The sequence below is a fragment of the Pristis pectinata genome, chromosome 11, assembly GCF_009764475.1.
Source record: "Pristis pectinata isolate sPriPec2 chromosome 11, sPriPec2.1.pri, whole genome shotgun sequence".
NCBI classification, from domain to species: Eukaryota; Metazoa; Chordata; class Chondrichthyes; order Rhinopristiformes; family Pristidae; genus Pristis; species Pristis pectinata.
Genome location: NC_067415.1, coordinates 88,120,350 through 88,132,351, shown reverse-complemented (window position 1 = coordinate 88,132,351; position 12,002 = coordinate 88,120,350). Strand labels below are relative to the sequence as shown.

General features: G+C 42.4%; 1 protein-coding gene across 1 annotated transcript in view; it reads left to right on the top strand.

Moving 5' to 3' along the window:
- tubgcp3 (tubulin, gamma complex associated protein 3) overlaps positions 1–12,002 on the top strand; it is a 122,294-nt gene that overhangs the window by 16,041 nt on the left and 94,251 nt on the right. The window contains 2 exon segments of the mRNA XM_052026605.1: positions 6,026–6,103; positions 10,041–10,255. Coding sequence (XP_051882565.1) covers positions 6,026–6,103; positions 10,041–10,255 — 293 coding nt within the window.

Below are 12,002 nucleotides of genomic sequence, written 5' to 3'. Positions count from 1 at the left end.
CGCTCTGGCCTGGAGGTGGGCGAGCTTCCAATCCTTCCTGGACACGAGGAAGGAGAAGAACCAGCGGCTGAAGGCGTGGATCCAGTGGAGGACAAAGTGTCAGAGAGGTCTGTGGCAGGTCATGGAGAGCGAGGCCTAGAACTGTGGCAGACAGAGATGGGGCCTGCAGGTACCTGCGCGTGGCGGTGAGGGTGGTGCATAGAATCCAGCGGGTGAAGTGGGGGGAGTAGCAGTCAATGGAATGCAAGTACCTGGGATCCTTGTTGGGCCTAAACTGGGAGGCCTGGAAACGGAGCTGGAAGCCAAGTAGCACAAAATGGCGGCGGAGACAAGTTCCCAGGAAGGACACATGGCTGTGGAAGTGAGTCTGGTTGAGTACATGGTCGAAGAGCTGGAGAGCAGCAGAGATCACAGAGGGGGAGCAGTGAGAGAAGGTCTCACAGAACTCCTTTCGAACAGAGGAGCAAAACTTCTTCAGGGTAGGCATACCTCGGAGAGACTTTGCAGTGGAGCAGCAAAATGGAGACAGAAGAGATTATGCAGATGCTGGAATCTGGAGCAACACACATAAAATTCTGGAGGAACTCAGCAGGTCAGGCAGCATCTATGGAGGGAAATAAGCAGTCCAGATTTTGGGTCAAGACCTTCATCAGGACTGGAAAGGAAGATGGCAGAAGCCAGAAATAAAAAGGGAGAGAGAGGAACACAAACTGGCAGGCGACAGGTGAGTCCAGGTGAGAGGGGGAAGGTAGGTGGGTAGGGGAGGGGGAATGAAAGGAAATGATGTGAGAAGCTGGAAGGTGATCGATGATAGTTTCATTAAGTACCAGCAGCTTCTGCTGTGCTGGGACAGTTCTCTTAACCCTCTCAGTCTGAACAAAGATAAAATAGGAGTAAAAGTTCAAAACAAGGCCAGTTTTATTAGGCTGAGAAATGATTTAGCAAAGTGGACTGGAACCAGTAACTTGATGGCAAATCATTTGTGGAGCTTCAAAGAAGGATATTAAAAGGGTAAGACTGCCAAATCCGGAATCCCTGGATGACAAGGTCCATAAAGCATAGGATAAGACAAAAAAGGGGAGTTTATGTCGGATAATCAGAACTTAACATTAGAGAAAGCCAAGAAGGACATGGAAAAAAAATGGGTGAAAATAAAAGGGAAATTAGGAAAGCAGAGAGAGGGCATGAAAAAATACTGGCAGGTTAAAATTTTTTAAAAATTCAAAGATATTTTAAGTATGTTGATGAGCAAGAGGATAACTGAAGTGTAGGGACTAGTAGAAATGACAAAGGAGACTGTGTGGAGGCAAGTGTGGGTTGGTTTCTGATTGAATACATTGCAGCTGTTTTAACAAAAGATGGGGACAATGCTTATGTTGTAGTTAGGAAGGAAGAATGTGAAATTATTGGATGGGATAAGTATATTAAAACATTAAGCATTAAGAAGTTTGGGATTTTTGTAGGTAAGTAAGTCACCGGGCCTGGATGAAATGTATTCCATGTTTTTTAAAAACTAAATTGGAGGCTCTGACCATCATTTTTGAAATAACCTTTGCTTTGGCAGTGGTGCCAGAAGACTGAAAGACTGCCAATCTTGATTTAAAAGGAAAGCATAACTGGAGAAACAGTGCACCTTTCATGGAGTTTAGATGTTGGTGAGATTACAAAATAAATAAATTGATTAAAATTAAATAAATATTTTAAGACAGACATGGCAGAACAGGTGATGGTTTTAGCTGTTGTTTGAGGGAGTTAGAATCAGAGAGTCGTAGTAATACAGCACAAAAACGAGGATATAGCCCATGTGCAGGCAGATAGGATTAGTTTAAATTGGCATCATGGACAACATGAACATGGTGGGCCAAAGAGCCTGTTCCTGTGGTGTACTGTTCTATAAACAGTATGACCCTGCCATAGTGTCTGTTGTTACTACATCTGCAGTACATGGCTTTAGCTGAAGGACCTTAGAGTCGATGAGCTGTTTCAGACACTGCAATGCATCATGGCATAGGAAAGTGACCTAGCTGCTTTTCCTTATCTAAAACAACAAGCAAAAGTGCTTATCCTTTAATCTGCATAGGAACCAGCATGCATTTAGTACTAAACCATTTTTATAGTGTCTTTTTCAAAAATTTGTGAAAATACCTGCTGAAACAGCTCTCCCTTTTGTCCTTTGAGGGGAAAAATTATTTGAAAACCCCTGCAATGCAAGAGCATATTAAAACTGCAAGTGAAGGGTGGTTTCGGAAAGGTTTAAACTAGTTTGCGAGGGGGATGGGAACCAGAGGGGTCGGTCAGAGGAAGAAGGGGATGGGGAAAAGTCAGATCTAACAGGCAGAGAGGCTTTGAGGAAGGAGAAGCAGAGTACAGGGTATAAAAGTAGAAAGGTGGAAGGGCTAAAGTGCATTTACTTAAATGCACGAAGTAGCAGGAATAAGGATGATGAACTGAGAGCTTGGATAAGTACATGGGACTATGATGTTGTGGCTCTTGCAGAGACTTGGCTGTCACCAGGGCAGGAATGGATATTGAATATTCCTGGTTTTCAATGTTTTAAAAGGGAGAAGGGGGGGGGGGGGGGGGGGTGGGGGAGGGGGAGAGAGGAGGAGGTGGCAATACTGGTCAGGGATACTATTACAGCTGCATAAAGGATGGATAATGTAGAAGGATCCTCTCTAGAGTCAGTATGGGTGGAAGTTAGGAACAAGAAAGGAGCAGTTACTCTCCTGGGAGTATTCTGTAGGCCCCCTCCCCGCGCGCCCCCCCCCCCCCACTGTAGCAGCAGGGATACTGAGGAGCAGATTGGGAGGCAGATTTTGGAAAGATGCAAAAATAACAGGATTGTTATCATGGGAGACTTCAACTTCCCAAATATTGATTGGCACCTACTTAATGCCAAAGGTTTAGACGAGGCAGAGTTTGTTAAGTGTGTCCAGGATGGATTCCTGTCACAGTATGTTGACAGACCAACTAGAAGGAATGCCATATTAGATCTAGTGTTAGGTAATGAACTGGGTCAGGTGACTGGTCTTCTCGGTGGGTGAGCATTTGGGGGACAGCAACCACTGCTCCATGACCATTGGCGTTGTCACGGACAGGGACAGGAGCAAAGAGGACGGGAAGATATTTAAATGGGGAAAGGCAAATTATGAGGCTAAAGGCTAGACCTTGAGAGTGTAAATTGGGATGACATTTTTGAAGGGAAATGTACTATGGAGATGTGGTCGATGTTCAGGGATCTCTTGCAGGATGTTAGGGATAAATTTGTCCCGGTGAGGCAGAGAAGGAATGGCAGGGTGAAGGAACCATGGGTGACAAGAGGGGTGGAACAACTAGTTAGGAAGAAGAAGGTAGCATACATAAAGGTGTAATATAGAGTAGCAAGGAAGGAACTGAAGAAGGGGCTGAGGAGAGCAAGAAGGGGACATGAAAAGGCCTTGGCGAGTAGGGTTAAGGAGAATCCCAAGGCTCCTTTCTCATACGTGAAGAGCAGAAGGATGACAAGAGTAATGGTAGGTCCGATTAGAGACAAAGGTGGGAAGATGTGCCTGGAAGCTGTAGAAGTGGGTGAGGTTCTCAATACTTCTTTTCAGTATTCACCAAGGAGAGGGGCCTTGATGATGCTGAGGACAGTGTTGGTAATGTTAATGTTCTGAAGCATGTAGATATCAAGAGAGAGGATGTGTTGGAGCTGTTAGAAAATATTAGGACAGTAAGTCCCCGGAGCTTGACAGAATATTCCCCAGGCTGCTTCGCGAGGTGAGGGAGGAGATTGCTGATCTTTGAGTCCTCGTTGTCCACGGGAATGGTACCGGAGGATTGGAGGGTGGCAAATGTTGTCCCCTTATTCAAAAAAGGAAGTAGGGATAGTCCAGGGAATTATAGACCAGTGAGCCTTATGTCTGTGGTGGGCAAGCTGTTAGAAAGGATCCTAAGAGATAGGATCTATGAGCATTTAGAGAATCATGGACTAATTAGGGACAGCCAGCATGGCTTTGTGAAGGAAAGATCTTGCCTCGCAAGCCTGATAGGGTTCTTTGAGGAGGTGACCAGGAAGATTGATGAGGGTAGTGCAGTAGATGTGGTCTACATGGATTTTTGTAAGGTATTTGACAAGGTTCCACATGGTAGGCTTCTTCAGAAGGTCAGAGGGCATGGGATCCAGGGAGGCTTGGCCGTGTGGATTCAGAATTGGCTTGCCTGTAGAAAACAGAGGGTTGTGGTGGAGGGAGTGCATTCAGATTGGAGGGCTGTGAGTAGTGGTGTCCCATAGGGATCGGTTCTGGGACGTCTACTTTTCGTGATATTTATTAATGACTTGGATGAGGGGGTAGAAGGCTGGGTTAACAAGTTTGCAGACGACACAAAGGTCAGTGGTGTTGTGGATAGTGTGGAGGGCTGTCGAAGCTTACAGAGGGATATTGATAGGATGCACAGCTGGGCTGAGAAGTGGCAGATGGAGTTCAATCCGGAGAAGTGTGAGGTGGTACACTTTGGAAGGACAAACTCCAAGGCGGAGTACAAGGTTAATGGTAGGATTCTGGGGAGTATGGAGGAGCAGAGGGATCTGGGGGTTCATATCCACAGATCACTGAAAGTTGCCTCACAGGTGGATAGGGTAGTTGAGAAAGCTTATGGGATGTTAGCTTTCATAAGTCGTGGGATCGAGTTTAAGAGCTGCGAGGTAATGATGCGGCTCTACAAAATTCTGGTTAGACCACACTTGGAGTGTTGTGTCCAATTCTGGTCGTCTCATTATAGGAAGGATGTGGAGGCGTTGGAAAGGGTGCAGAGGAGATTTACCAGGATGCTGCCTGGATTAGAGAGTATGGATTATGAGGAGAGACTAAGGGAGCTAGGGCTTTACTCATTGGAGAGAGGGAGGATGAGGGGAGACATGATAGAGGTATACAAAATATTAAGAGGAATAGATAGAGTGGACAGCCAGTGCTTCTTTCCCAGGCCACCAATGCTCAATACAAGAGGGCATGGCTTTAAGTTAATAGGTGGGAAGTTCAAGGGAGATATCAGAGGGAGGTTTTTCACCCAGAGAGTGGTTGGTGCATGGAATGCACTGCCTGGGGTGGTGGTGGAGGCTGATACGTTGGTCAAGTTCAAGAGATTGTTAGATAAGCATATGGAGGAATTTAAGATAGAGGGATATGTGGGAGGAAGGGGTTAGATAGTCTTAGGCATGGTATAAAGGTCGGCACAACATGGTGGGTGGAAGGGCCCGTTCTATGAAAGTGCAGGTCAATGGGACTAGTGGAATAAAGTTTTGGCACAGACTAGAAGGGCCGAATGACCTGTTTTCTGTGCTGTAGTGTTCTATGGCTCTAAATGACCATTTAGTGCCATGTGTCCAGTCTTGTGATGGTAGTAATGTTCCCTAATTCCACTAACTTCTGCTCAGTTTCAATTTAACTTTTTTTTCTCTTGATCAGATTGTAGTCAGCTCATCAGAGCAAACCTATCAGAGACCCATTATCATGACCGTAATCATAACATCAATGCAAAAAGACTAACTTTTGTCACCAGATGATGTAATTTTGAAGTTTCTTCTAGTGTTAAATGAATGGGTAAATTAATTCAAAGATTAGGAATCGGGTTCACTATTACACTAAAGAGTAATGCAATTCTCTCCTACCTCCTCATAAATTAATACTGTTTATACCCTTGTGCTTGTGAATCTTAAATTGCTACCTATTTTCCTCCTTCTCCCTGCCATACTCCACCCTACTAGTCTACTTCTCAAACCCAAGCTCCTTGCGTCTCTTTCTTCCACCCATCTTCCCTATACCCTTCAATTTGTGAAATGCTATTGGTACCTTGGGTGAGTGAATTGTGATAATGATGCATTTTCAGTGCTTGGAGAATTGCCTGTAACTATCTGTGCTTCTGCAAACAATTCTGCATATGTTTTTTTTCATCTTTTACAGGTCATTTTTGCTTTGTATTGTATTATTCTGAAAATAGTTGTGAAAATATGATTTGGTGTAATGAATGTGTTTTCCTCCATATATAGGGTATAATAAAAAACAGATGGGCTGTACTCTACCTCCTGCTCAGCCTCAGTGAGGATCCACGTAAACCCCTGAGCAAGGTATCAAGGAAAGAGTTTTTGCTTGTTTAATCTTTACAGATAATTTATGATATTAAGGTATTTTTTATGCTCCTCCCATGGTGCCACTTTAATCTTTCTATAATGTAAAAACTGGAACTATTCACAATGTTCCAGACTTGATCCAACTATTTTCTTTGCATGTTTGATAGAAATTCTTTGCTTTCCAATACTGTCCTTACTACAATGAATCTCAGAGCTCTGAATTTTATGGTCTTGGTAGTTTGCAACAATACTTTTAATGATTTTTGTTCTGTATTCTCTTCCTCAATCCTATTTAGACACTTGTTTTATTGCTGGTATGTAATGTCCTTTTCCATCTTTTAAAATGTACTTATTTATTTGTCAGTCACTTGCTACTTTTGAAGGTCTATGAATGTCTGTTGTGATGCACATGTTGAAATTATACTTCCAATTTAAAAGTCCACGTTATTTCTGTAAGTGGCGAACAGCAGTAATCCTAGCACCAATACTGTGGAACACCATTTCCTATAACTTGCCACATTCCTCAAGGTTAACTTTTATCTGGGAAGTAGTTAAAATGTGGAACTTGTCATGTTAAAATGTGGGGCAGGGTAGTGCGGGGAAGGAATTGTTGATGTTCTGGGTTGAAACCCTGTATCAAGGTTTAGACCTGAAACCAGATTCAGGGTTTCAACACGAAACGTCAACAATTCCTTCCCACCCCCACCACCGCACCACCGCCCCCCTCTTCTCCCCCCCCCCCCCCCCCCCCCCCCCCCCTCCACAGATGCTGCTTGACCTGCAGAGTTCCTCAGGAAGACTGTTTGTTTCTCCAGGTTCCAGCATCTGCAGTCTCTTGTGCCTCTCGTATGAAAACTTATTGGGCTATTCAAAAGTCCATTAAGAGGAAAGTGAAATGCCTTAAATACAGTTTTTCATGCATATGTTTGGTTATGATATAGAATTAAGTAACATCATTTGTTAAACATTTGCAATGTATCCATCAGGTACAAAGGACTGGAAAAAAAATTAGTATTGCAGATTTAAAAATCACCCTGGCATGAGTTTGCATTTGTACGTGTGTTCAGGACTAGTACTTAGTACTGAAAAACTGTTGCACATTCTGCTGGGAACAGAAATTGCACCATGACCTTAAGGGAGAACTTCCCTGGTGGCTTCATACATTGAAGTTCAAGATCATAACCTGGATCAAATGTTTCCTTTGCAGCTGGCCCTTCTAGATTCTTGTGTCTTAAAAAAGGCAGAGGAAGAAACTGTCACGATTCTGAATATCAGTGTGGGACTGAACCTGTAGTTGGTCCAGGCGACCTGATGAATTAGGGGGGGGTTATGCTTGCAAAGTTCAGGACAACAGGTCTGGACCAGGGACTGAGGTTATTCTATTGATTTATTTTTGCTGAGTTTTGCTCTTCAATATTTAAGAGATGCTCAGGATAATTGAGTTATTTTTCATTTTAAGTGAGTTGAGACTGCTCAGTTGTGTGACATATCTCTGCTTTAGTTGATTTTCTGTTTGTGAAGTAATACACTGGCAGAAAGGAGAGACAATGTAGATTGAGTGGCACAGTTCCAAAGGATGTACAAGAACAGAGATACCTGAGTGCATTTGTCCAAAAATGTTTGGAAGTGGTAGGGCATGTTGTGAAAATGATTTATAAATCATTTGCTTTTGTTTGCAGTAAGGGAGTCAGTGCAAGAATCCTTAGGGTTCAGTCCTTTTGAACTTGTATTTGGACATCCGGTTAGAGGACCTTTAGAATTGCTTAGGGAACAATGGGTTAATGAAGAGATGTATTTGAATTTTTTGGATTATGTTTGAAAATTTAAAAAACGATTGCAAAAAAGCTTGCCAAATTGAGAGCCTTTGTTTTGAGAAAGACGTAGCTGTGGCCAATTCTGTTGACGCTGAGTTGTCTGAAAACTTAAAAGTTGAGACTGGTAAAGATTGTTTTAGACCAAGCACTGTATCAGCGAGGCTGGGAAACATTGAAACAAAATTGGAACGGTTCCTACCTCAACAAAGTGAACAAGTGAAGCAAGTAATTTTAAAATTTCAAAACATGTTTGAGAATGGTTAAGATGGGAGTGCGATCACGATAGGTCACATGGAAATATGGAAGGCAATCAGCAGTGGCTTTTTCCGATATTAAGTGGAAAAATGTATCTTTATTAATGTGGTTTTCTGTAATCATGTAGCATGATAATTATAACGCATTGCTTTACTAACTGTATATGCTTTTTAAAAATTTTGTTCTTGCAGATCAAAATTTTTCTTTTTTTGGGGGGAGGTGTTACGAGCCAGGTTGCTATTTGGTGAATGTCCCTTTAAGGCACCTGGACAGTAGAGTAGTAGTGTGTATGTGGTGTCATCAAGGCAGCAAGATAACAATGTGCTGACGGTTTTGCTCAGTGAGTCAAAGAGAGTTGAGAAGAGAGAGAGAGGCACTGACTGCTAGTCTCCGTAACAATGGATGAAGAACAATAGCTGTGTCTGTCACATACAATCCATGTATGGACTTTTGGAGTAAACAAGTGGAGTTCACTTTGTCGTTAACCTGTAGTGGGAAACAGGTATTTCTGTGGGCGGCCATGTATCGAATGTGTTTCGGGGTGGCAGATACTTCGGAACAAAGCAATGGAGATCATCAGTGATTGAGGTGTCGTAGGGGTTCCATCGTGGAACATGTGGATTTCGTAAATTCTCTCTACATTCTCTCTGCATTTTCTCTTGAGTCAACGGTGGTTTTGCAAAAGCCTTTGCTCACGTTTCACCTGATGACTTGCTGAACTGAACTTTGAGAACTATTCCTGGACCTGGAGTTTGGGAATTTGCCACACACACACTTTGAGTTTAGTTTTGGGGATTATATTTGATATCTAACATTTTTACTTTTATTATTATTGCAAGTAGTTATTAATAAAAATAGTTTCTAACACTTGCACACTTGACTCGGTGTGTTTCTATTGTTGCTGGTACGTAACAGTTGAGAGGAGATTTGCTGGAGCAGTACAAGATCATGGAGACAAAAGAGACTGCAGGTGCTGGAATCTGAAGCGACACACAAAAAGCTGAGTAACTCGATTGGTCAGGCAGCATCTATGGAGGGAAATGAACAGTCGATGTTTTAGGAAGTAGTGCAGATGAAGGGTCTTGACCTGAAAGTTGACTGTCCGTTTCCCTCCTTGGATGCTGCCTGACCTGCTGACTTCCTCCAGCTTGTGTGTTGCTCCAGTGCAAGGTCATGACCGGTTTAGATTGGCTAAATAAAGGCATTTCCCATTATTGAATGGTTCAAGGACTCAGGGGAACAGGTTTAAAATTTTGGATTTACAAACATTTTGGATTGTCGAAAGATACAAAGGGCTTCTGAGGAAACTTTCTTTAATGCAGAGTACAATTAAGTTATGGAATTTGCTGTTAGTCAATAACTTTAAGGTGAGAAATTGGAAAGGTACTTGAGAGGGAATAGTTTACAGGGGTTTGGGGAAAGAGCAAGGGAGTGGGACTCATGAGGTTTCTCTGCTGGGAACCAGTTAAAATTGCTGGGCTTAGTGACCACCACCTATGTCATTCTGATTCAGTGATATAACCCCGCTTTGAAGCAACATAAGGTCAAGTGTTTGATATTATTATGAAATAATTTTTATGTGGTGAATTGAAGGACAATGGTGGGCTTTGTTCAGCACCTTCCTGTCATCATGTTGTGTAGTTCCTGTTCTGCTATTCTTGTTTACAACTTAAAAGCTAAGTATCTGTTCCTAAACTACCTTTATATGGAATTTTGCTAGCTAAGATTATATAGATATTTATTGCTGTAGGTTTCATTTAGCACATTGTGGTAGCTCTTGCTCATTGAATTTGAAATTGGCACTTTCTTTTTCGATATAAGATTTCAGCTTCCTTGTCTAAAATTCAGTTATCATGCTTTTCCAGGTTGCTAATTATGCGGCATTATTTGCGCAAGCATTGCCAAGAGATGCTCATTCTACTCCTTACTACTACTCCAGACCACAGTCTCTCCCTCTGACTTATTCTGACAGGGCTCCTTCCTCTCAAAGTGCTGGCAGCATGGGAAGTAGTGGAGTTGGTAGCCTTAGTATATATGGTTTAAATGGACCAACACCAACCCCTCAGTCGTTATTACCAGGGTAAGTAGTCTTCTGTTTGCTAACTTAAAAGAAAAATCAATGTAAAATTCTTCTCAACTACTGTGGAATAGTTTCTGATTCAGTGAAGGCAATGCTGTAAGGTGACCAGAGTTGCATTCTCCTCGAACAGAAGAAACTCTCCAATTCGTGGCCATTCTGGACTTTGAACAAAAGGCATTGATGGCTGGCTCAGAATTCAAAGTTTTGAATCTTTGTTTCTCTGCTCTCGACAATATGGAAATTGATGATATGAATCTGGTGAAGCAGTGCAAATAAATATGTCACCAAAGACCACTTGATGCTCCAAAATTGTTATCCAAACAGCGTGGATGTCTTCTCTGGTTCAGCTTGTACCCATATTTTACAGGTAGCTGTGATGGTAGCAATCATAATTTATTGAGCAGGATGAGGCCATGTTCACACCAGTCAAAAACCCAGCTCTCCAGATGAGTTCCACTTCAAGCTCATTGTCTATAGCTATGTTATGCCATTTCAAGTGCTCAGCTGTACGTTTTGAATGCAGTGAGGGTTTTTTGCCTCCATCATCCTTTTGGGCAGGAAGTTTCAGGCCTCATAATTCTACTTTAATCCAGGAAACTGCCTTAAATCTGTTTCCCTAAAATTTGACCTACCAGGACATTCTTGGGGGATCATCCAGTGAAGCCATATGGTTAGAACTTAGAAATAAAAAGGGGATGGTCACTTTGATATTGTATTATAGGCACCCCCAATAGTCAGCAGGATTTGGAGGAGCAGATATGTAGGGAGATTGCAGCCAGTTGTAAACATAATAGGGTTATATTAGTGGGAGATTTTAACTTCCCTAATATTGACTGGGCCAACCATAATGGAAAAGGCTTGGAGTGGAATTTGTGAAATCTGTCCAAGAAAGTTTCCTTTATCAATATATATTAAAAAAACTACTTGAGAGGGTGCAACACTGGACCTCCTGGGAAATGAGGTAGGGCAAGTGGCGGAAGTGTCTTTCGATGAGCACTGTGGGTACAGTGATCATAATTCCATTAGTTTTAAAATAGTTACGGAGAAGGATACAACTGGTTCACAAGTTAGGGTTCTGAACTGGGGCAGAGCAAATTTTTGAGCAATTAGGTGGGATCTAGCAGTGGTTAATTGGATAAGATTGTTTGCAGGGAAGGGAGGGTCTGCCAAGTGAGAGGCCTTTAAAAGTGTGATATCAAGAGTTCAGGGCCTGCATGTTCCTGTTAGGGTGAAGGGCAAGGCTGACAGGTTTCAGGAACCCTGGCTGACAAGAGATATTGAGGCTCTAGTTAAGAAAAAGAGGGAGGCATACACTGCACGTTAGCAATTGGGAACTAGAGATGCAAGATGGCACCGGAGCTTGGCAACTCGTTGCAAGCTGCTCTCTGCAGATCTACTCGTTACTTTTACTATAATCATTCTACACTTTTAAATTCCATGTCACTAACTATTACTAATAATGTTCTTTTAAATCTTCTTCACCTTGTTGTCTACCTGCAATGCACTTCCTTGTAGCTGTGACACTTTACTCTGTATTCTGTTATTGTTTTTACCCTGTACTACCTCCATGTACTGTGTAATGAATTGATCTGTATGAATGCTATGCAAGACAAATTTTTCACTGAACCCTGGTACAAGTGACAATAATAAACCAATACCAATCTCTTGATGACTACAAGAAGTGTAGGAGTGCACTGAAGAGAGATGTTAGGAGGGCAAAAAGAGTATATGAGAAGAATTTGGCGGG